This window comes from Scophthalmus maximus, chromosome 13 (genome assembly GCF_022379125.1).
Source record: "Scophthalmus maximus strain ysfricsl-2021 chromosome 13, ASM2237912v1, whole genome shotgun sequence".
Lineage (NCBI taxonomy): Eukaryota > Metazoa > Chordata > Actinopteri > Pleuronectiformes > Scophthalmidae > Scophthalmus > Scophthalmus maximus.
This window is the reverse complement of record NC_061527.1, coordinates 12,192,719-12,218,408: the sequence shown is the minus strand read 5'-3', so window position 1 is coordinate 12,218,408 and position 25,690 is coordinate 12,192,719. Positions and strand designations below refer to the sequence as shown.

Sequence of the window (25,690 nt, the reverse complement as noted above, 5' to 3'; positions counted from 1 at the left end):
CATGCATGTGTGTGCTGCAATCTCCTTGCTGGGGTTGAGAGCTTACAGACTCTCCGGTCTAACTGAGCAGGGAGAATAAACAATGATGAGGGTTGACCTTAGAAAAAAAGAAAAAGAAAAGGGGCACAGATGCTCTCAACCTCCCCAGTAATGTATAAACGCAGACAGGGACAGAGTGTCCTGGGTTTTTCTTCTGCCAAACACCATAACGCAAGCAGAGAAGATCTCTTCTTTCAAGAATCCTGAACATTCACATCCTGGCAGCTCGGACACGCTGCTCCACTTACAAACTTATTTTCAGGGCCGTGACTCTGACAATGCCAGCTGCCACTTAAAATAGTTAACAGAGAGGCTTCTGGACCTCAGCAGCTATACAAACCTAGTGAGTATTTTCAGATATTTGTTGGATGCATTTCTGTTACTACAGAGGTGAGAGACTGAAAGGTCTCGGGTCTCAGCTCTGGACTCTGTGCTGGTACACTGCGAGGAAGTGGTTTGGCACATCAGGACACACAGGAGGTCTGGAATTAGACATCTGTTCATTATTCGAAGCCTGCTTCCCCTCTGCAGTGAAATCCAGGTTGTAGCTGGCAGCCTGCGGTCGACTGAACCCCACCAACATCTGACTCGGTTTCACTAACACCTCTATCGTGAAGATGGAATTATGCAACAGGCTGTATAATATCTGAAAACACAGCTGATCCGATTGGGCAGAAAAGAAAACACAAGGCAGACAAATATCTCACAAGGTCTATAAACACTGAAAGTCATTATTGCAACGCGCTAGTTGATGAAATCCAGGCTGGAATCAGTGCTTCTCTGCATGAAAATGCACGTCAGCTCCAGAATCAGAATTTAAAAAAATTCAAGTAATCATATACAGCAGCACGGTGGTGTGATATTCAGAATATTCAGGTATCAGGTTTGTGGGGTTGTGTCTGATTTTATTACTTCAGTCAATCATCTACACATTATCTGGTCACACAAGGACACCTCCAAAGCTTCAGGTCTTCAGTTGTCTCTCTATTCAGTCTAATTGGGAAGGTACATTACTCAGTATAATAAGTCTCAAGTCTGAAACTGTATGGCTCCTTTGTTTTCCATGGCTGTTTGTTAACTGGTGCTGAACCAAGCTCTTTATATATACATACACTATATACTGTATGCTAAATTTGCCTTGCCACAGTTTCATAAGGATATGATTTTTTTTTTACGCAACAGAACAGATCTCTAACTTAGTGTTTCGTGCCATTGCTTCATTGTAGTGCTGTGTTCAGCTCTCTGAGCATTCGCTCTCTATGCCCTTCTCCCTAGTAATATCCCCACCAAGTTTGGTGAAAATCCATCAATGCCTTTATAGTCAAATAGTAAAAAAAAATATACTTTCCATTATACAAGGAACCCTCACAAGAGGGACAGACATCTGCATTAGATAATAAAAAGTTAGCACTCTGAGGCAGAGTGAAAGCACAAATCAACATTTAAGCATCCAGGTTCAGTTATGTTTACATAAAATGAGAGATTAGCCAAACATAAAGCAGGGCTTCTTTGAAACTGAGGTCACAACCACTGTGAAAGCAGTGCCTGAAGCATGTGTTTGCATGACTTCAGCAAATTCTCTGCTGACTGAATACGTATGCATCTCTCGATGCATGGTATGGATTATTTTCTAAATTCCCTGCTCATTCTTCACACACACACTTACACACATACGCGCACACACACACACACACACACGCTGATCCCGGCATCCTGAGAAGCTGTTGGCCTGTATTACTTCCTTCACTACAGACACTATAAAATGAGATCACCGAGCCGAGTCTAAAGGAAAGAGGAAATGAGGAGGGGAAAATGTCTAACTTGGACAGGACTCGAGCTGTGAGTCAGGAGGCCCAGGAACATACGTTGACTCATAAATCAAAGGTTTTGTGGGCAGATGAAGGCAAAGAAGGTACACAGAGAAGTTTTAAATGCAATATTACCATGAGCCTCTTTCATATAACTATAATGATGTGAGCAAAATTACATTTAAAAGCGAAGCGTTTACAACTTTATCTCCAGCCGAATCTTTTCATAGTGAAAAAATCTTCTCTCAAGTTTTGGGTGTAACGCTGCAGGAATAGCATTAATAAGAGTCTTTCTAGGGAGGAGGAGAAAATGACAAACTGACATGTTCACCAAAGTACAGGCCATCGAGGCCAGAGTTCACCCCACCCAGCTGTTTAACTGGAGGCCCTTGGGCACAACTGGCCAAAACTTCTCTCTGCCTCCCTCCCTCGACCTCACAGCATGTCGTAATGCTCATTACTCTGTGGAGGAACCTTGTGTGACACACAGCAGGCTTGACCAAACGTTAGTCATGATGTTTAATCAGCTGAGAGGTGGAAACAGAGATTTACATTGAAGCGGGGTCAGACTGGTTCACAGGGATGTGATTCGCTTTAAGGGGAAACACAAGAGAAACCCCAGGAGAGGGGTTTTTAACAGCATGAGATCATCCAGGAGAGGTCTTAATTTATATTGTCAGGGTTGTGTAACAGCCATCTGATTTAGTGTCTGAGCAGAGCTTTCGGCACGCTCTTCTTAAAGGGGAGGTTACATTACCAACGAGTCTCAAGTCTGACGATTGAGATGTGTCGCTTTGTTTTCCATGACTGACAGATGATTGGTGCCAAAACATGCACCGCCGTGCATCAGGCTGACTGCATCTCGAACTGAGCAAGTTTCTCTTTAGGTTTATTCAGGTTGTGTCAAGCTGGTCTGGTGTCTCTTTTTAATTTGGTTTAATTTCTGGAAATAACATTTCTTCAGGCCTGTTGGGTTCAGGTTGGCACACATTTTTTAATTCCCAAATACTGGCAGAAATTCTAAGACAGTTTGATGTTATTTTATGGTGTTTAGTTAGTTTCAATATGTTTGCACATACAAACAAACAATGCATGCAATCTTTTTCGCATTTTCTTCTTGGATCATATACACTGCTGCTGTCCACACGATCGGTGATGGTCTGAAAGACGGATGAAAATGGCATGAAAATGCTATCTAGGCAAAATGCAAATATGATGCAATGACATCATGAATATGCTGATAAGCGTTTTGCGGTGGTCCAGCCACGTACTTTGTTTTGACCTAGTCTTGTACTTCGTTAAGTAATTGTTTCAGACAATACTCTCCAAACACCACTTGACCTAATTGATGACAAGTAAAAGAATCAGGTGGAAACAGATTTTCTTCTTAACAATAGTGGATGGTCTCAAAAAGAAAGAAAAATTAAAGAGCTGTTATATTTATTTACCCTTAAAAGGTGTTTCCTCTTGTCCAGACCCAAGTCATCCCACACACAGCTGCTAGAACTACAGGAGAGAATGACTGTTTCCTTTTCTTTTCCTCTTACAAAATGGCAATGAGCCTGTCTCAATAGTCTGGCCTGTCACCCGACGAAAATCAACGCTGCATAATGGAACCGAGGTATTTCATCTGGAGTTGTAGATTGGAAAAAAACTGTTTGCATCAATCACATGTAGAAATCTAGAGGGAAGAAAAACGGTCCAGTCACAAGGAATGAGATCTTTCCGCTGAGTCACAGCTCAGATAACAGGATGTCCCCAGGGGAGCAGAGGAAATCCCCAGCAATCTGGAGGAAAAAAAACACACCACCAGACCTCCCAAAACAAAGCTTTCTGGAGAGCAAGACCACTGCCACCAGTAAAAGTCTAACCAGTTCGCTTTTCAGCCGGACAAATGCCTCGTTTTTCAAACAATGTATTTCAAATATGGGGAGATGATGACATGGGAAAGAAACACATCATTATTATTAGTGATATGCGTGTGTGTGTGTGTGGGGGGGGGGGGGGGGGGGGGCTTTCCAAAAAACGTGAATGACCTCATTTCCTCTCTGGCTCATACCGAGCCACTGAAAATGAAACCAGCCATATCTTTGCTTTGCTTGTCTCGTCTCCCGGCCTCCATTCGTCCATGTTGAATAAGTGACAGGGCGTCCAACCACGCAGCTTCCAGCCCAAACTGCTGTTTCCATTAACTTCATCAACCACTGACCACAGTACGCAGACAAAATACTCAGTTGACGGCTCTTTTGTTTGAGTTTTACTGTGGGCTGCTACACCAGGAATTGTCCTGATATATTTCTTGCGGCAATGTGAGGAGGAGTAATAGCTGGAAACAGCCACAAAATGAAATAATCACGAGAAACCTCATAAAACCTTTGAGACTGTGTGTTCTTCACCATGACATCATTGGAAAAATGCACTCACCTGGCGGTTGTGATAGCCTCAGGAGGCACGGAGGCTACTGTTAGAATCCCAATACATCATAATGACATGCTTTCAAAATGGGGGTAATTTCCTAAACACAATCCCTAAATTACAAAGCAGGGGCTGACGGGTATGTGTCTAAACTTTCACTGAGCGCTGCACACAGGTATGCATCCACATCTGCAAGTGCTGGAATAAGCCACTTGTAAGGCAGTTAATAACATCCACTGTAGTCTTTCCTAGGCCTGCGGGATAACCGAGGACGGAAGGATTTGAAGGGGGAGTAACCCTGGGTTTTCCTTTTTACATTACAAAATGAAGGGCGTACAGCTTATAGAGAGGATAGCTCAGCATTCATAATTCTGTGTGTGCGTGTACGTGTGCGTGTGTGTGTGCGTGCGTGCGCCTGCCTTAAGGCATGAACAAGCAGTTGAAACAAAGGTGAAGGTGATCAGAGACACGGCTGCGATGATTGAAAACACAGGAGAGTGGATTCTTTCCGAACACTTCACTCTGACACTGGTGATCCAGTTGCAGACAAATTTCACTGGAAACAGTGAAGGATCTGTAGCAGTGTTCACAGAAGCCCGGTGACGGAAGTCTGGAATTTGGGCAAATGCCAGAAGGGCCGCCCTCTATATGGGCCCCTCAGAATGGGTCGCTGAGAATGGGTCGCTGAGAATGGGTCATTGTATTGATAAAAATAATACTAATAAAAAGTATTTATTTAGTTATTTCATGCATGCAGCCAGAAACACCAGCCAGCTGTGCGTGTATGACATCATACTCAATATGTACCTTGATAAAAGTAGTTTTTTTTTAAAATCCAAAATGTCTGGTATTATAATTATCCTAATCATTATTGTTATTATAAGCCGATATATTTTCATCGTTGTTTTTTTCAGTACTGATGGAGCTACGATGCTCTTCATACCGACCCATATAAACACACAGAGTGATTCTCGGTTCTGATTTCATTTTGTTTGACTGGAGAGTCTCACACATGTTGATATGGTTTGATGCCTAATTAGTTTTGCGTTCAGCAGTTCCGTTCCAACATGATGAGCTCAAGAAAATGACATGTTTGGTATGAGTCTGGTTCATCTACATAAACATGAAGAGCATTGATCGCAGACAGAATCCCCATTGGAAAAATCTACAATTACATTAAAATGCTTCATTCATTCCCCTTTTAAATTAAGTCACATGAGCTCATCTTGCCCTGGCAGTGATACGACGTCTGAGGCCAAGTTAGCGCCTGTGCATCCCATTACTGAGTCACTCGGCTATTCCTCTCACACCACACGTGCAGCCGGAGCTGGAGCCTCCTATGGGCTGACGGTGCACTGAAACCTCACCGCCTCGGCCATAAACCACAGCCAGACTGTACAGTAGAAGCATGGAAAACATGAAACATGAAGGCTTCACTGTATGTATGACACACTTACACTTTAATGAGGACCACACTGCAAGCAAGACGCAAAAAGATCTGTTATTGTTGGCTGTGATGGAGCAGCAGTGTGAGCACAGAGTGAGGACTCGGAGAGCATGAGGAGCCTGACAGCATCCTCAGCGCCAAAGTTCATTGAACTGCACTGTTGAGTCATGTGAATAGATCCCTCAAGAAAAATGACCTGTTGTCTATTTTTTCATGACTTCAGGCTAAACTTGTACCAGCAGTGGCCTGATGTACAGTATATTAAAAGCTGTTAAGATAACTTGACGTGCTGCCGCCCGTAAAACCAATAAAACCTCACTTCATAGAAACGACACTATGGAACTCTATTAACCCAGATTTTCCCACTCAAACTTTGAGACTTTTTTAGAACAAAGGCGAGTTGTTTACTGTCCAACATCTACATGATGTCGTGAAGTCATTCCTGCTCAGCGCTACAATGGTCCTACTGTACAGACAGTCATATTCCTCTCTCTCTCTCTCTCCTCGTCCCAATCGGAGTCAATTACAGACTCTCTTTGGGAAATTAACCGCTCATTTCATCAGAGGGACACAGTCTCTCCAACATTCAGTTTTCTGCCCAAACCATGTAAAAATTCCTCTTTGATGAAGAGACGCTATAAGTCACCACATCACACAGCAGCAGCCCTCTCATTGATTCTGTTTGTATCCCGTCGCTGCTTGGAAACCAACCCTCAAGGTGAGCTACTGCGCTGGATATCAGTCATTAGTAGCCTCTTCTGTGAGGAAGCGGTAACAAAGGGATGGCGGACATGTTTCTGTACATTGTTGCCGGGCGGACATTCCACTTCTTGATGAGATGTGGTTCAGTCTGTGTTAAAATGAGGAATTAAGTTAATTACATGTTGTGATTTATTTCAGTTGTGCCAGAGGAGACAAAACATCACCCTTTCACAAACATATGCCAGGAACATGTGAGATATTCTTAGGGTTTTACATCTATAATCATCTAAAACCACTTTAATCACCATGCGCAGCCTGATTTAGACCATTAAATGCAAACATGCTGTGCCTTTACAAGAGCTCGGGGTTTGCCAGTAAAGCGACATGAAAGGAAATATCCGAGTCCTGTGGATTTCCAATACGTCACCCCTTAAAGGGCTCCACAGAAGAATGTACAGTCCTCTTAGGAGGTCATCTAAAGCTTAATGTGTTTTTTAGGGTATGCACTGAGAAGGAGAAGCTGCTGTGGTATTCACGTTTCCAACAACAGACTGGTTAGATATCTGCACACCCTGGGGAAGCATCCACAGGGTGTATAACTGTTCTGACAGGGATGATACAGCCACAAAGCTTTACGCAAGAGATTACAAACCCACCCTGCAGCACGGCCTCTGTATCCACACTGCTTTCTGCTGCACCACTTAACAGCGCGATTACACAACAGCGCAATCTCTGAAGTGGAAGACACAAGGCTGGATGTTGCCTGCAGCACATTGTTTGGAGTCTGAGACCATAAATATAATTAAATGTCCTGTTGTTTTGTTGGAATTCAGTGGTATAAATATCATTTAAAGATAAAACTTCTTTGAACTGTCAAACAGAGATTCATAATTGAGTAAGTGCATTTTAGTATGAACTTAGCCTTTGTTTAGATAATAAACTGTTTGCTCTCATTTGAGATTGATACCCCATGTATAAATATTGCATCATATGAAATAATATTAAAAACAATAATAAGCATTTGAGTTTGTTGGTAACTCAAGCTGCTTTCAGAAATGAAGTCTAGACATTTTTTCGGAAATTTTTCCATAGGGGCTTTATGTTAGAACACAAATGTCTGCGAATGTTCCGTCCGTCCATCGTCTACCGCTTAATCTACTTAAAGGTCGCGGGGGGCTGGAGCCAATCCCAGCTGACATTGGGCGAGAGGCGGGGTACGCCCTGGACAGGTCGCCAGCCTATCGCAGAGCCACATACAGAGACGGACAACCATTCACTCTCACATTCACACATGGTGCATGTCTTTGGACTGTGGGACGAAGCCGGAGAACCAGGAGAGAACCCACGCATACACGGGGAGATCATGCAAACTCCACACAGGAAGGCCCTGGTTGGTTTGAACCGGGACTCAAACCCAGAACCCTTCTTGCTGTGAGGTGACAGTGCTAACCACTACACCACCATGGAGCCGTCTGCGAATGTTGCCCCGGACATTTTCCGAAGCTCTACCTTCCAGCCTCTCTGTAAAAATTTCCGGAGAATGAGTGAGCCCATGTGAGAGTACAGCAGGGAAGTTTCCGGAAAATTCCCAGCGAGCGAGTGGGCGTGATGATGACCATAAAATTAATTATCATCAGGTCCTGCCTCCTGCTAGAGCAGCTACGACTGTGATTACGACATTCCATCTGGAGCAAAAGAAACCTATAGTTCTTATGTAAAACATGGTACGAGTTTGAATTCTTTGCGCAGGACTGGTCAGGACAGTGTAGGGCGCTCTTGGCCAGAGAACTCACATTCTGTAAATACCTCGGAGCTGAGCCTTAAGCACACCAAGTATTTGGTCTGCTAAATGAAGAAGCCTATAAGGGCTTTTACAGGCCATATTTGCATACCAGAGGATAATCCTGTTTCTATTAATCCCCCCCCCCAAAAAAAGCTTCCACATTGATCTAATGGCACCCATATCAAAATCACAACAGTTTGTTCCCCTGAAGAGCAGCTGTATATTCCCCCAGCTTGAGATTCTTCACCCTAGTTCATCAATATTTGCATCCTTCCCTTTTTCTACCTGTACCAAATAAAGGACTCATCACACAGTGACACAAATTAAACGAGATGGATCAACTGCATTATATTTGACGTAAAGTACAAAAACAAAAACATGCAATCGTTAACAAAACACTACATTTTAAATAAAGATTGTGTAAAACAAGGAACTAATTTTCCTAATTTTTTTTTTCTTTTTTTTCACAATCTACACCATGTATATTTTCCGTTGCTTGATTGTTTGACCAAAAAAAGCAAACAGGAACCAGAGACGGTCCAACAGAACAGCTTCAAGGACAAAACAATAAAATGATTGTCAACATGTCACCGCATTGTACAAAGCAGACATGTTCAGGGCGACACTGGATACCCTCAGCGCGGATACCAAACGGCCTCAGATCTTTCTAGAAATCTCTGTTCTCCAGAACTGAACACGTCACTGGCCTTGGCTGTGTCATGATGTTTAAGAGTACAGCAGGAGGAAGCGTTTGTTTTCGTATATTCCCCCGTCTCCACAAGTTAAGTGATTACTTCTGCATACAGACATTCAAGAAGACTGATGTCTTCCCTCTTATTTGCTGCATGTGATCAGGAGGTGATGAATTGTCTTGAAGTGACAGGTCTGACGTTGTCTTCTCTTTAAAATCACAACTGGAGCCAAACATTTTTAAATTGTCTGCGGGGGCCGTCCCACGTGGGGACATCGCAGTCCCCTGAATGCTTTAGATAAACTGAACTTCCAAATCTGCACTTAAATGACTCCTTACTAAATTGGCAAACATAGCTGAACATAAACACGAGCCTCAGGCAGAGGCCAACTGTAAAAAGCTATTGTAAAATAAACAAAATCTTAGACATGTAGTATTAGCTGACTGCAGTTTTCAGGAACGGAACCAGGACATTGTTACCACAGTCAGTACATGATTGTACATTATCCTGAATGGGTTTATTCACATTAAACAAAAGTTTCACCCATTTTTCACAACAATTTCACCATATAAATTGAAATAGTTAGTTTCATAATGTCACTTTTGCTTTCACAACTAGATTTCCCCGCCCCCCAAAATGGCCAGAAAATCAGTTACCGCAGATTTGAGCTTGGAAGTAAAAATTACTAATAACTTTTTGCAGCATCTACTATTTCAATTCTTATTTTCAGTTTCCATCCGGAATAACTCCTTATGTTTCACTTGTCACCCAATCGGTCAGTGCAAATAGTCTTTAAAACAGGACAGGAGCTGACGGGTAACTGACCTCAACTTTTCACAAGCGATATCCTCCTGCTGCTCGGGGGCCAAATCCTGAATTAACCTATTAAAAAGGTTCTTTAAGGACATTTGGCTCAGGATGCTGATGAGGGAAGATCAACACATGCACACCTTTCTGCTTTGTCATCTTTGGAAACTATGAGATATGACTCACGCACATGTTGGGAGTCTAAAACTACTTTCTTGGGGAAAACCTGAATTATCTTTTTCTAAATAATCACCCTCGTTCATTTCAAGCATGGATAACTGTGTAAACAACAATCGAAGGGGGGTTTGAGGCCATAAGCAGCTCTGTGGAATTAAGGACACTGACCTCATTGCCTCATCATGTGGGAAGGACCTCTAATTGGCTAAAGATGACATATGTGCTACCAAAAAAAGTACTTTGGCGCACATTCTAGCTTCAACCTCACTTTCTCCCTGGGCTGTCACAACACTTTGATAAAGTAGACGAGCCTGTGGCTCCGTGCGCCCAACGCTGTTTAGCACCGTTATTAGCTGCAATTCACAGAGAGCTGAACCAGATGTGGAGACGCTGCGGGGTCAGTGTCGGCCGCGGGTCAGGTCAACGTGGTATTATGAAAAATACTCCTGTCCTCTGAAGGTGTAACACTACCCTGTCGCTGCAGGGAATCTGTCAGCATCACATGTCCGGTAGACAAGACGCAGAGATCTCACCACAGAGATAAGCAGGTCACAAGCAGCGATAATACTTAGAAATCCTGGTGTTATGCGCTGCTAACATGAATTACTCTTTGGCAGCCATAGGCTGGGGGGAGGAAATGGGGGTTGCAAATTGGAAATAGTCCCTTTCTCCATAACAGCTGTCAAATGTTATTGTTGCTGATGATTAGCAAAGGTTGGATTCCTGAGATCCTAGTGTGAAATAAATACATCTGCACTGGAACCTGGAAAAGACAGGAGGTGGCTGAAGAGCATCTCAGGCCTGACTTTGTTGACATGTAAGACGTATTCAAATATCGTCCACCCATCTCAGTACCACATGAGCACACATTGACCACAGACTCACCATCGCCCTCCAGGCTGACGACGGCGCTGCAGCGCTGGATAAACAATCAGCGCTTCTAATTGAATTTTACAGGAAACAGCTGTGGGGTCAAAAAGGCAAATAAACTGCCCCAGAAAATATGGAGTATTCTCACAACCGAGAAATACTGGAGGAGTGTTTGACACAGAATCCATATCTTCAAAGATGACAATGAAAATCTTGTCCAGTCTATGGAAGGATTGTCTCCTTTACTTAAAAGGTTCATTTTCACCCGCAGTCCCAATGCTGGCTGATTGTGTACATTACAATAAGACACAAACATGATATTTCACATATTATTACAGTTTACACAGTTTAACATTGTTCAGTCAGCTAACTGTATGGTCCATAAAACATAAGAAAATAGTAGAGTTTTGTCCGTCACACACAAACTTCAATCTTCCAAAGGTCACGCTTGAGAAGCTGGAATTAAGAGAATATTTGGCATTTTTACTTGAAAACTATTTAAATGATTCATAAATCATAGCAAATTTTGTTACTTCAACTAATAATCTGAGCTGTACAGTATTCCACTACATTTCATTTCTTTGTCTGTCCCTCATGACTGAGCATGACGAGGGTCACGACAAACCATCTGCTCCTGTTACATCTACCCAAGAAACAATTGTTGACCAAAAGGATAAAACACGAGTGATATTAAAATGTATACTAGAGTTGCAGTATGTTCACAATAACACAGAGAAACGCAGCTGCATCTCATCATCCGTCCTTCTGCTGAATTGCAGTGAGGCCGAGACTCGATCTGATCCAGTCAACGCAGCTTGGTTTTATTTTGGCCTGTCGCTGTTTGGCCCGTCTCCCAAACACGACCACGATATCAGAACAATATCATTTACCCTCTGCTGTCAGGCTGCAGTGGAAATGTACACGATCGGATTGTGGCAGGCCGTGGTTAAAGCATACTACAACAAGCCAGTGGGGGAAAGTGGCAATAAGAGACGTGACTTTGCGGCGTGTCTCTGCTCTGATCATTGTGCAGGCTCCCTGCTACTGGGACCACGGACCATAAGAACACAAACCTCCTGCTGTATAGACGACCGCGATGAAATTTCACCCAACTTACAAGGTAGGCTCTCAGATCAATATGGGCATCACTGGTTGATCACGACCTTTATTCAACTATGTGAACACTGTGTTGTTAGGGTCTCCTTCCAAACACAGGAAAGGCATGAGGGTAGGAATCATGTATACCCGAAGTGAAAGGGAGACGGGAACATTTTCCAGTGTTTTCCTCAAAAGGATTTGACTTCCTGCACCCTCTCCCCTCTTTGTGGTTTTCACCCCTGAGCCCACAACTCTTCACTTCCAAGAAACGATTCGCTGAGGACACGGGGCAACTAGAGACGTTAGCACACAATTTATACAGTAGCTCGGGGTTGTGCAGAACAAGCTGTGAGGCGGATATAGGACACCCCGCAGAACCTGGAGAACATTTCACTCTTTGTGTGGACTAACAGGTTGCCTCAAATCTGTGCCAACAGTCCTGTCAAAGCCAAATACTGTATGTGTTTAGTCTGAGGACACTGGACCACTTATCCTATACTATACTCAGGCCCTTTCCTCTTCTATTATAAGAGATAGCTTTACAGTATATAACCCACCCATGGGTGAATGAAAATCTCAGCTTCAGAGATCCATGTATGTTTAACCACATCAGCAGGAAACTGTTGGACACTTGATGTACTGTCCACAGTGGTACATTCAAAGTCGACTTAAGTGTTTTTCTCTAAAAGTCAACACATTCATGGGACATGCAGGAAAAAGTGCATGCTCAGCTCCACTCAGTTTCCTTCTAGTGTTGTTGTCATATTTGAGTGAAATAGTGCGTTTCAAGAACACCAAAAATAAAAAGTTTTCCACGTGTAGATGAAGTAAAAGAAGATAACTAGAGCTACTTTCTCTGTTTGGTCCCCCGCAGCAGCCAACACATAATTCAAGTCACTAGTGAGGCTGAACAGATGCCTGGCAGACCCTAGTCTTTTCCATCCCAGTCCTGATTTCTCCACACAGACACACAGGACTCTCTGGCCAGACTGATAATCACCAAACACAAGGACCCGCACACACACACACACACACACGCACACAATGAATCTGTAGCAACAACTGTCCTTGCCAACATCTCAAGCACTGAAGAACTAAAATCCACACGCCGTGTACAGTGTATATGAATGCTGCTCTCCAGCTGGTTGGATCTCAAAAGTGAATCTTAGTCCAAATCCTCCCTTTCTGTGACCAGGGACATTGTGCTCTTCCATAAATTGACAAAACACTGTGGTCAGAAAGCGGTCACTGTGATGAGTGTCTCAATTATTCAAAAAAAGGAAAGTTTGGAACTTGAATCCAAAGATTTCCAGATTGTCATCAGCTCCTGCTTCTGGCCGATTTGCTCTTTAGCATCGACTACACTTACACGGATGGCAGCATTAGACAAAGTCCACAACCTGCCGCTCGTCTCATCCCAGCTCACAAACCGCCGCAGCGTTTGTCAGGGTTGATCCTGAATCGGCCTCCTGGCCTTCTCCTCCTGCCCTGTCGCCGTTTAAGTGTTAATCAGGGCGAGAACAATATCATGTGTTGCGCCACAGCATGCCCCCACATTCCTGTGTTGCGTTATCCGATCAAATCCGTTCATGCAGAAGACCTTTGGCACAGCCAAGTGCCACAATGTCTGGCCATAAGGGCAGAGCTCAGTGGTGAAGGCGAGGCCAGGGAAGCCAGGAGAGCAGCCCAATGGCACTGCAGAACTATCTATATTTAATAAATCCAGCAGTGCAAAGCTCCCAATCCCCATTTTCTATCATCAATATGATTTATATTATAAAGTTGTTTTTTTTTTTTTAAATGACTAAGGACTATGAAGTCAGCCTCAATTTCTTTGCCTCTTTTAGTTCTTTTTTCCCTTTTGTATTTAAGGCACAGGCAGTAAAATAAACAGATGTTTCTGTAACAATCATTTGACTGGCAGGACTGGATGTTTTTAATCTGTTTCCAATCATTAGTGTCAATCAACTCATGACCAGCAGCACCAGTAATGAAGGTAAGATGTTTTATGGCCCGGAAAACTGTTATGTCAGCTTTGTTGTGCAGACAACTAATGCCCCTGATGCTGAGCGGCTTTACGTAGCACAAACTCTGAACTGAACTTTTCAGTGAGACACACCTGTGTGACCAACCTGAGCGAAGAGACAGTTTCTACTGGCATCTTCTCCTGCTCTACTTCTCGTCCCCCTCCCAGGCTCGTGCACACTACAATAACCGCATATAGACCCCGCAGATTCATAACGAGCATAAACAAATCTGGCCTGGCGGCAAAAACGGCTCGCAGCGCTTCTGCTTCAACCGATCGCTCTCCCTGTGTCCGGACCCTTCGATCAGCTGCTGATGACAATGACATGTGATTCCCATCTCGAGCACAAACGCTCACTATGAGCTCTGTCAAAACAAAATCTGTTCTTTTTTTCCCCTTTTCTTCACTCAAGTTGTTTAAAATTCCTTACTGGGGTTTAAGCTGATGTTGGAGGCCAAAACTGGAAGCAGACATAGAGAGGAGAGGAGAGGGAGATGATGGAATGATGGACGAGGTGACTGACTTTAAAAAGAAAATGCCAGAGAAGAGCTTACAACATCATCAGGCTTCAAAGACTGTGCGGACTTATAATAAAGTTCTGTGATCTTCAAGAATGCTTGGCTGCACAGCATGCGTCCGTAATGACTGACTAGTAGCAATTTTCTTTAAAAGGACACTGATAAAATTCACAGGCCCTACTTCCGCAATCACTTCTTGAAATAGCGTCACTGTGAGTTCTGTCAGATTAAGGATCCAGCAGCTGGAGACACAATCTCCTCTCCTCCCCTGAGGGCAGCTCAGGGTCCTTTGATCGCAAACTGCAGGCCGAGCATGTGGACGGCGGCAGAGATCAGCAGAGGCCACCTGGGTCCAGCCCACTGGCAGCTACAGAAGTCTCCCTTTAGTACCTGCAAAAGGTGGCGTGTCTCGCTTTTTCTCCCCCCCCCCTTTTTTTAGAAAAGCAAACAGACCACAACAGGAAAATAAAATATTTGCCAGGCTAAACGATGGGCGAGCTGGGGACATACGCAGCAGCCTCGGTGAGGAGAACAGTTGGTGACTGTGGAGACTCTTCCGAACAGACCCAATGGAAGCATTGTGCCAGAAGCCGTCAGCAAGAGGGCGTGTGACGCCAGAATGTTAAATACTGCAGGAATGTTATTTATTTTCAAAAACAGCACCAAATACTCCTGTATCAACACACATGTGAGGGTCCCACACACACACACACACACACACACACACACACACACACACACACACACACACACACACACACACACACACACACACACACACACACACACACACACACACACACACACACACACGATCTAGGAACTGATAGGCATGTGTGCACACACACTGATTTGTCTGATGTGCTCTCGTCGGCCTGGCCAATGGGATCGCTCCAGCTCTGCGGCTCTGAGCCCGTGGTAAGATCAACATGATGAGTCTCATCCTTGATGTGCTGCCATGTACTCAGCTCATGAAGACGTCAACACGCCAGGAAACACACAGAGCAACACCGGGGAGGCGGACACATACAGATCTGCTCCAACACTCAACGAGAGAGCTTCGCTTTTTGATTTGTTGCGAGAGGAAAATAAGACACAATGTGCCACTTTTCTGCAAAACACAGAGAAATCCTAATCCGCTGCATAAAGAAAATTAGCAGTATTTTGACAGCTGGATGAGCCTCTATGTGTGAGGCCGTGTCTGTGCTCATGTCTAGACAGGAGCGTGCACTGTCATGAGTGGATAATATGGGCTCTTAGTCTTTTCTCTGCTGATTCAGAAAGAAGGAAAAAAATTTGGGAAACCATTTGCCCGCAGACAGGGCCGATTAACTTCCCACCACTTCTGAGCGGTGGAAGCTGTGTGTCATCGCCCGCGCATTTGGAGCCGGTCTGCAGTCGACGGCGGGCCGGGCCTCAGGTCCCTGTGAGGAGATGCTGCCAGCCTGCCAGCCCAGCTCCAACTGGGTAAAATCATCACTCTCTTACTTCAATGAAAAAAACATTTCCACAGCTCGAGTGAATTATTTAAATACTAACACAGTCAACGCTGTACGATAGCTACACCTACAAGACACTGAAAGGGCAAGTACCACCCCTCACTCCCACCCCCCCTCCGGAGTGTCCTGAGGTTGACCCTGACCGCGCTGCTGAGGGACGGAGGCAGAAAAGACAGTTTCCCTGCCTGGAATCACTCCGTCATCGTTGCTGACAGTCACACAACTTATTGTGTATCTGCACGTTGAATGTGAAGCTCGTCTGTGAAGCTGATGCTTCACTTCTTTTCATCTGATAGGAGTCTGAAACAACAAAGAGTTTGGCAGACTCTTTGCCCTCCGCACAAAAACATGCAAACAAACCCTGCAAATACACTTGAATAGATGCAGGATCAATGCATAACAAAGGAGATTTTTTTCCCGGCTTCCGGGAAAAAAAAAACAACCCTTCAAATAAATGATGTTCAAACTATAGTAATACTACTAAAAAATAATAAAAATATTCTAAGAATATAAACATCTAACTGTCTTGCTCCTGGGGGACTAATACAGCATAAAGTCCCACAGAGTCTGAAAAAGCAATAACATTTTGTTCCCCGGCCCTCCTGTTTAATCGTTCTCTGTCCCTTGGACCGTTCCCACGCCTCGTCGTGAGACCATGTCCTCGCCGAAAGACGGGCTTCATGGAAAACGCTGTTTTTATGTGAATGTAGAGCGAGTGTGGCGTGAACAAAAACCAGCTCTGATGAGTGGAAATTGTGACACATCTGGAGGAAGAAAACACACACCACATGTATCACCTAACTTTATCACCACTTTTAAGTAGATCCTGAGTCAAGCCGTCTCCTCTGCATAACTCAGGATCTTACACAGCGTGTTGCCTGTGTGTGTCATGCCAATGTGAAGGAGTGACGACGCAGGAAAGAGAAAGACAAAAAGCTGGAGCCGCCAATGAAGAAATAAAACCCAACAAACACATGTTCAAACGGGACATCGTGCACACAGGAGCCATAAAGAACAAAGGACTGAGACAAGTGTAGAGACATCTGTAGACGGAGCCGGCTGTGATCTGGCTGCTGAGCCTTGATCTACGTACAAGTAATCAGTCAAAGACACGTGTAGCCTCCATCAGTTCCAGTTACACCACACTGTTGCACATTGCTGCATATTAACTCTTAAAAACTAAGACCAAAACAGCTTTAGCTGGACAACTGAGCTATATTAAGGTATCTGCATGGAGTCAATATTATCTGCGTAGACCAATATTACTGGTGTGTACTGGTTTGTATATGGCAAATGGGTTTTCGATGCATTTTTTAATGTTCCTTGTTGCTCTAATGTGTATTTATTCTTGGCAGACAATCCAAGTGAGGTTGACACGTCGTGTTTAACAATCACGCAGAACTTTTTTGCAAACTCATCAAGCTGGCTTTACACTTTACGCGTTATTGAATAGAGTAAATATTGTAAAAAAAAAAAATCCAATATTTATCTGTATTACTTGTGAGGTGGAGGAGTAACTTTGGGTCTAGCAACATGTTTTTTTTCTGACAAATAATATGTGCTCCATGTATGTGGATTCACGGCACATGAGGTCATTGGCACACGTGAGTGCCCTACTTTCTAGACGCACAACTACTTAAGACACTTAAGTGGAAACAGCCACGGGTCCCCAGAGGTCACGGACCTGACCTGCCTCTCATCACTCAGCATCGCGCTGCTGCTGCTGCTGCTGCTGCTGCAGCAACAGCTGATGAAGAACGAGGCAGGGCGACCGAGCGGGGCACAGGGGAGCTCATCCAGCCCCTCGGTCCTACCTTCTGATAGGCCAGCTGCAGGTAGTTGTAGGGGATCCTCCTGTGGAAGTCCTGCAGCACGTCCTCGCTGACTTTGTGCACGGACTGCGCGCCGAGCTCCTCCTCGATGCACGTGTCCATGCACGCCGCCCTGCGCAGCACCGCGTCGAAGAAGCGCAGGTCCGAGAAGGCGCCGTCCCACGGATGCTGGTCCTGGCACCGCAGGCGGCAGCGGACCCTGGTGCGCCGCGCGTCCCTGTAGCTGCCGAGCGCTCCCTCCATGTAGCGCACCACGTCGGCGTAGTCGCCGCTGTAGAACGCCTGCACCGCGGCGTCGTACAGGAGGTCGTAGGGCTGCAGCACGGCGGCGGAGGAGGAGGAGGAGGAGGGGGAGGAGGGGGAGGGCAGCACCGGGCAGGCGCCGAGCAGGACCGCTGACAAGAGAACGGCCCGGGGGAAGGTTCCGTCCATCGTCTGCGTCGGTTCGGGCGGTGCGGGAGCGGCTGTCAGTCACTGCCGCGAGCTCGTCTCACAGTCCATTGACGTGCCCCTCGCAGTGATACTCGGGACGGCAAGAGCGCTGCTTCCGTCGGGGACACACATTTTGTTATGACCCTGCTCCGCTCTCCGGTAACTCCGCCCCTCCGAGGAGTGAACGGCCGGAGCGCGACCCCGGCGCGGCCCCCCTCGTGGGCTGCGGGGGTCCTTCAGGGGAACCCCGTGGGGAGCCCTTAGTTGTGCCTATTACCCGTTTCACCTCAAGCATATGAATTTTAGTTTACACTCGTGTTCATTTTTTTTTCTTCTCTCCAACAACCCTAAGTTTATGCCCTCTAAGATGTTAAATGCTCACGCAGACGCGAGGGAGCAGTGTGACTACAGAAATGCCTGAAAAAGAAAATGTGCCCGAGCTCCAGATACAGAAGAAAAAGTTGTAAAGGCTTATTATGATAATAATAATAATAATAATAATAATAATAATAATAAATTTAACTTCTTTTAAATTGGATTCTTTTCTAAACAGGTCTGTGGGTTACGGAAGAGGATCAGGGCCAGAATTCTGAGTTTAAAGTCAGAACTCGAAAAAATTCAGGTGTGGCCCTAATCCTCTTCCGTAGTGTGTCTGTGTCATGCTTATCAGTTCAATTTTCCGTATAAAAAAAGGAAAAATAAACAAGTTATCAATTATATTATGTATTCTATTGAAGGTCCACATTCAAAGTTAATGTGTGTGATTTTTTTAATTACATTTTTTAATTAAATTTTTCAGGGTCACTTTGTAACATATGTCCAGGGACTACCAATGGAAAAATGACCTCTTGCTTCACTTGCTGCATCAAAGCATATTTACTAATCAGCACCATCCATGCTAAATATAGGGTAAATATTGTGAAAAGTGAACACTTTCAAATAGTTTAGCTGATGATATCGACTAATATGACAGTACTGATATTCACAAATTGATGAATTATCTTATGAAACATACTTTAAGGTGAGATATGTGTATAGACACTGGCAGCCTTTGTTTTCTGGACGTTTCTTTTCCTCAGGAGGTTCATCGTGTGAATCCAGTCAGATGCTGTGCAATGAAAGGAGACTGTCTCCCTCTAGAGGACATTTCAGTTACAACATCTCTGGGCTGATTTGACGCCATCTCTCCTTCAGGACAACAACAGGACAGACAGGTGGGGATCTTTTAAAAATTATTAAAGGAAATAGTTATTAGTGTTTATGTTGTTAACCTGTTAAGCAACCTCCTTGACAGTACGGAGGCCACAGGCATGCGGCAAAGCAGGTGACAGCGCCTCTGTGAGCACACATCAATTGCAAATTGTACTTTGCATGAGTTTGAAACAAAGCCACAACGAGACATTATATAAATGATGACACATTTTCAGCCATGGGATCTGAACAAGGACAACCTCCTGATACTGGATATGTCAAGGCTTGGACAGCCGCACTAATGACCTTTTTTGATTTTTGACAAAAACAAAGAGTCGTCCACGATAATGTATCGATGTCACATCAGTGTTTCTTGGTCCCTTTGGTGGAGCTTGTTGGTTTTGACCCCTTGGAGTCTTTTGGGGGGGTGGATCGTTTTTTTATTTTTCTCTGCGACACAAACAGAGTTAGATATGTACTTCCTCTACACTAACACTGCTGTGCGTTCCCGCCTCTCCTCCTCAATTGAAAGTAATTAAAGTGAGTTGTTCAGTCACTATACCTTCACAACCTCTGGGGGTCGCCCCCACAGTTGTCTCTCCGGGGGTCCTGACTCTTCTCCAGTGCTGCATTGGCTGCAGGGCCTCTTCATCTTCCAGAGCTCGCTGCTCAGCACTGGACCTGCAGCTCAGAATCACTGTCAAAAGAAACGGAGAGAACTCGAGATATCTCAATTTAATTGAGCGGAGCAACGTCAAAACACTTAAACATAATAATATGGGAACGTCAAAAATAACAACAACAAAAGACGAATTAGCACGCCAAGAGATCTACTTGGTCCACTACTGCCATTAAACATCCTTCATACAGTTTACCATTGTCTCATATTTTATTTTCCCTTCTTGTCTGAGGGCTCAGGAAGCGTTGGCACCGTATCAGTCCCCACGAGAGCTTTTACCATGTGTTTACATCCACTCAGGGCACAACACAGCCTCCTGCCATTTGTTGTGTTTCAGCCGAAGAGTGAGCCCATTTCCTCCAACAGTTTCACTCCGTGTGGTTGGAAAATGTTTTTTTGTGAAATTGCCCTGGTGTTGAGAATGAACACTGGTTTACCTGTATAACGAATTCATCTGCAAATAGTATCTTGACAGGATAAAGTGACTTTGGTCATACAAGGTGTTACACTCACTGACTTGAGTTTTATGGTATGAGATTGGTTGTAATGTGTTCATAACCGAAGACTGGAGGTGGAGGGATTTACAGTCTTAGCTGTGAGATCTGTTGGCACAGCCTTCTCATGGAAGTCGGTCAAAACAACTGAGATGTTTGGTTCCTTCTAATTATTGATGCTTATCTTGATTCTTTCCGCTTGCGTAATATGCCTATTTTTATTGTCTGACAAAGTTTGTCTCCTTGGTTATCAGTCAGTTTCGAAGCATCTCACTGTAAACGTTGAGTTTTGATGCAGGTGACTGTGATGTTTCTCTAGTGTGATGTAACACGCCCTGTTTCCCTCATAAAACCACCTCTCTGCTCCATGGTAGGAAAAACACGGCGGCCTTTATCCAGAAATCCTCACCAATCCTTCTCCAATAAAGTATCTGCTCTGAGTGCACAAAGGTAACGGCTGTAATAACAGATCATCAAATAAGGCATGATGGTAGATATGAAAGGAAGGAAACAGTTTCAGTGCCAGGAGAGCTCTCATTATGAGGTAAACCAGATTAATGAGAACAAAATTATTTTATTTTTTTCTGAAAATGTAGCCTACACACACTGTGTGTTACATCCGTAATAAAAACAACTTTACAAGACCAAAAATATAAAAACGTTAGTCGTATAATAAACAACATACACAATCACACGTTAACACCAGTGTAAAACTGAAGAGGTAAAGGGAATGGACGTACAGTAAATGACATCGTAAAAGTACAGAAGTCTTGCTATAGAGTGTAAAAACGATCCATACAAGTGATATTCTTTGGTAGCTGTGAAGAGAAATGGCTTCATATGAATACAAACAGGCCAGGTCAACATGATTTTCTTTTTGAAAGCGTACAATTAATTTGTAATGACAGGCTGTATGTAGGCAGTGACTTTACAACATTCAAGTTAACCTCTGGTCGGACTGTGTCTACCCTCCTCCTGGCTCTCCTGTGCCCTCCAGACTAGACGTAGTTGGACTTGGAGTTGACGGTGGGCAGGAGCTGGTTGGAGTTCATGGACGCGGGCAATCTGGACCGGGAGCATCTGCGACAGCTCAGGAAGGCGCCACCGGCCATAGTGAGGACGCCTCCAGCCCAGCTGACGAACACGGCCCGACCAAACTCGAAGCTGCCAAGAGAAACAGATGCACACATATTTAGATGCATGTGCATGTGTTATGAGATCAGTGTGTGTGTGTGTGAGTGTGTGTGTGCGTGTGCGTGCTGTACCTTTGCAGTTTATTGGATGTGTGGAAGGTCTTTACAATCGTATCAACGTACCAGGAGGTGATGACCACAGTCACTAAACCTGAACAAGAAAACACATGGTATCGCTCGTCACATAATTTCTGCAAATCTTTTTGAGACCATATTAATCCGATCAATCCAATTTCTGTAACTAATATAAAATTCCAATTGAGCTGAATGTTATTTGCAATTAAATGCAGGACGATAGGCTGGCGACCTGTCCAGGGTGAACCCCGCCTCTCGCCCAATGTTAGCTGGGGTTGGCTCCAGCCCCCCCGCAGCCCTTAAGTGTAGACGATGGATGGATGGATGTCCAACTAATCAATGAAGTGACCAAATGGTCCCAGCTGTAAAAGTCAGGACCTGCCGCAGCACTGAACACACCTGAGACCATGAACATGATTCCTCCGATCATAGCCGTGGTGGATTTGCTCTCAGACTTGTCGTCCATGAAGCGGGTGCACTTCATCCCCACTGTGGAGACCATCAGGGCCACGGCGGAGAGGAAGACGCTGAGCAGCATCACCGCCCTGGTGGCCTGCACCTCAGCTGGAGGGACAGAAGTTAGAGCTGTGAGCATCTCATCGACACAGTCTGTGACTGTAGGGCACAATCTCTGCTTGTGTCACTTTTTCTATTGCATAACTCCCATTAAATCGGTTGACCCTGTTGTCAAGCGGCTCAATACAACACAAGATGAAGGTGAGATGAGAATATGATTCTACAAAACAAGTAGGAGATTACAATACAACACAAGATGAAGGTGAGATGAGAATATGATTCTACAAAATAAGAGGGAGATTACAATACAACACAAGATGAAGGTGAGATGAGAATATGATTCTACAAAATAAGAGGGAGATTGTCAGTGCCCAGATTCCACTGGAATAAAAGACAAATCTCTGAATGATCCAAAACATTCCTTGCGTGAATATCAGACTGACGCTATGAAGTCACAACGATTTCTGTCTAATTATAGAAACTTGTTTCCAGTGGAAGGCATCTCGACAAGCAGCGTCTGGCTTCTGGAGGACATGCAGATGTGAACTCACTCGGCAGTTTCAGGAGAGACTCGTACAGCTCACAGGTGGTCCTCTCGTTGCCGCTGCAGCTCATCCACAGGCCCTCGTAGATGCGGTGCGTCTTGCCCTGCGCCTGCCTCTTCCACTCCACCATGAACGTGGCCGCGACAGTGGCGGAGACGCCGAGCAGCGACAGGAAGAAGCCGAGGAGCTGCATGCCCGAGCTGGCCATCGTGTCCGCCTGGCTGTGTGCAGCACGTCGGTCGGACGCGTTCAGGGTCACAGCAGCCCGACGACCGTTTGGTTGCGAGGCGCCCAAAGAGAGAGACTCCGAAGACGAGAGGGAGAGACGAGGGAGGAGACGTGTCCGCGCAGCGACCTGCTCCTCGCTCCTCTCCGGACCGTTATCCCCCCGCTGCGCTGCTCGCTCTATTTAAGGTCCAGGGGCAGTGACGCGCCGGACGAGGGCTCCTCCACCTGGGGCCAGTGATGATGATGATGATGATGATGATGATGCGTACACACACAAACATATAAGCACATATATATATATATATATATATATATATATATATACACGTATATCAACTCCCGTATTCCCAAAATCAAATGCCTACAAATATACATTAGTATTTACATGAAAGAGAAAGATAGACAAATAAATAATAGATATGAATTAACCAAATAAATGAATAAATAAATGAATAAGTCATAAGCCCTGTAATCACACCCTTGTATGGACACTGTGCACTTTGAAATTAAAATTTCCCCTTAAATGATAACCCCCCCTCGCAATCGCTGAATCATTTTTGAATTATATATAGAGCGTAACTGAAGAACATCCTGATAGGGAAATCATCATATCTCAATTGAAATAAAGCTACATACATGTTGATGAATATACATCCACGTGAGTGGTGGCTTAATGGTTCCTGCATAACATCATCTCCCACTTTAGCCTCGTACGTGACCATAGACTGTATAGAAAAATTGACGTTTCTATGCAGTGCCTGAAGCCTGTATACTCTCACATGACCAGCAGAGGGCGACTCCACTGGTTGCACAAATAAGTCTGTTTCTATTGAACTCTTTGAGAAAATGACTCTTCTTCTCACGTTGTTTATAATGTCAGTAAACAAGTTATGGTCTCAATCTCTAGCTTCAAGTCTTCTCCAAAACTGCATGATGTTCATTTTGTAAATGATGGTCTGATTTAGAGTCAAATAGATGCTACAGCACCATATGCATTAGAGTGGGCACAGACAGCTACTGTCTGTCCAACGGGTGCAGTGATGGTTAAAATGCGCAATTGTCATTCCTTTCCTCAGCAATTTACAACAGCAAGCTTTTGTTTATGTGAACTAATAGTCTTCATTTTACCCAGACAATTACCAAATGATTTGACCATATTTGGTGAAGGGGATGCCAGTCTGTAAACACCCTGCATTCGCCTGTTAGATTGGATCAGTGTCCACCCATTCCTGAACAAAGCCTCAACCAAAACATCATGTTTGTTCCCCAAGTAAGCAAGTTGTTTTGCATCCCTCCCTTACATGTATTTAGTTCATGTTTTCTTTACACTCGTTGTGTAGTATTACTTTAAAGCCCAGGACAAGCTTTATTTCCAAGGAAATAAAACATTCTGTGACCACCCCATCTCACACATGCACAATGAAAATGTATCAAACCGCAAGTCTGAATATAAACTCACTTCCTGTCAGAAGAATGTGTAGGTGAACTAGAAAAAGAAAAAAACAAACATGCGTCATCTCTCATTCCGACTATCTGTCCTTCCACAGAAATAATGACAGCATCACCCTCCCAATACATGTGATATTTCATGTCCTGGGAGGAGACTAGTATGATAAATATTGTCAGAATTGTGATGAGACGTGGTGACCAACATGTGTAACATCTGTAACAGGTGTCTGTGTGTGTGTGTGTGTGTGTGTGTCAGTGTGTCACCAACTGAGAAAAGGCAGATTTTGAGGTCAGTGGTTAGGGTTACGTTCAGGTTAGGGGAACAGTGATTATGTAGGATAAGTTTCCAGGAAATGAATACTAAGTAAATGAATTAGGCTATTCAGTGAATGGTGCTTTAAGTTCGAGTGACAGGTTTACTGGAAACCAACAAACCACAGAAGATGTTTCTACTGTGAAATTCTAGCTAAGAAACATCAATGTTTATCCGTTGGAATCGGGTCAACTAGATATTTGATAATTTTACTCGTAAGATTAAATTTGTGGAACGCCCAGGTGCAACTGCTTTTTGAAGGCTCAAACTTCTCTCCACCCTGATGTGGTTACATCATACTACGATTGAGGGTCCTGGTCGGTCTGGTGTTCCACACATGCACAGTTCACAATCCACACTATATTCTAGTTGTATGTTTACAACCAAGTCTAAACTTCCCTTAAAGCTGCCAAAAGAGCTGATTTCTGTTTATCCCCAGAATAGATACGGTATCATGTGCTTTCAAAAGGGTCACAGAGTGTATATGTGGGAGTAAAGGATCGGAAATTGGGAAATTAGTCTGCAATATTAAGAAAGACAATTTTCATTGTGTGCTTCAGGGAAGGAGTCAATATGTGCGACAACTGGTATTATGGGTCAGCGGATACACTCACTCTAGAGTCAGGGTCAGAGATGAAGACATCTGGGAAAAGGCCAGTGACACGGAAAAATATGACACACACACACCAAGTACCTCAAATAGTGTCATAATCCACCTTAAAATAGCACATTTGACTGTGAGAGTTTTTTGAAAGAAAAATTAAATGCAAAATGTACATTATGGAAAGATTACTTTCGCAAACATGAATAAGCAACAATCAGGAAACATGTTACAGTGTGATTATCTAATCTTGATGAAATC

General features: G+C 44.2%; 2 protein-coding genes and 1 long non-coding RNA gene across 4 annotated transcripts in view; all 3 read right to left on the bottom strand.

Annotated features, from left to right (window-relative positions):
* The window catches only part of p3h2 (prolyl 3-hydroxylase 2), a 49,129-nt gene extending 30,718 nt beyond the window's left edge, over positions 1–18,411 (bottom strand). Inside the window, exon 1 of the mRNA XM_035646627.2 lies at positions 17,696–18,411. Within this exon, the coding sequence (XP_035502520.2) occupies positions 17,696–18,145 (450 nt within the window). The 5' untranslated portion in view covers positions 18,146–18,411. The remainder of the gene's footprint in view (positions 1–17,695) is intronic.
* On the bottom strand, positions 2,021–3,706 carry LOC118317714. Its single transcript, XR_004795504.1, has 3 exons — positions 3,296–3,706; positions 3,119–3,188; positions 2,021–3,007 (listed from the first exon to the last, which is right to left on the bottom strand). It is a non-coding gene; the product is annotated as an uncharacterized LOC118317714 (long non-coding RNA).
* A 2,612-nt stretch (positions 18,412–21,023) lies between the features above and the next one.
* On the bottom strand, positions 21,024–23,264 carry LOC118317713 (claudin-1). Of its 2 annotated transcripts, XM_035646633.2 has the most exons (5): positions 23,130–23,264; positions 22,845–23,093; positions 22,177–22,341; positions 21,775–21,853; positions 21,024–21,673 (listed from the first exon to the last, which is right to left on the bottom strand). In XM_035646633.2, exons 2-5 carry the CDS (start codon positions 23,044–23,046, stop codon positions 21,508–21,510), a joined length of 612 nt encoding a protein of 203 aa, XP_035502526.1. In that variant the 5' UTR covers positions 23,047–23,093; positions 23,130–23,264; the 3' UTR covers positions 21,024–21,507. The 2 variants fall into 2 exon arrangements, with proteins under 2 accessions (XP_035502526.1, XP_035502525.1); XM_035646632.2 differs by having other exon boundaries at positions 22,845–23,234.
* Positions 23,265–25,690: the final 2,426 nt, after the last annotated feature.

Excerpts from the sequence above, each read along its gene's own strand:
- LOC118317713 (XM_035646633.2), bottom strand. The coding sequence starts at position 23,046 with ATGGCCAGCTCGGGCATGCAGCTCCTCGGCTTCTTCCTGTCGCTGCTC. Across the intron at positions 22,342-22,844 it reads GTCTCTCCTGAAACTGCCGA|CTGAGGTGCAGGCCACCAGG; the intron begins GTGAGTTCACAT and ends CTGTCCCTCCAG. Across the intron at positions 21,854-22,176 it reads AATCATGTTCATGGTCTCAG|GTTTAGTGACTGTGGTCATC; the intron begins GTGTGTTCAGTG and ends TTTCTTGTTCAG.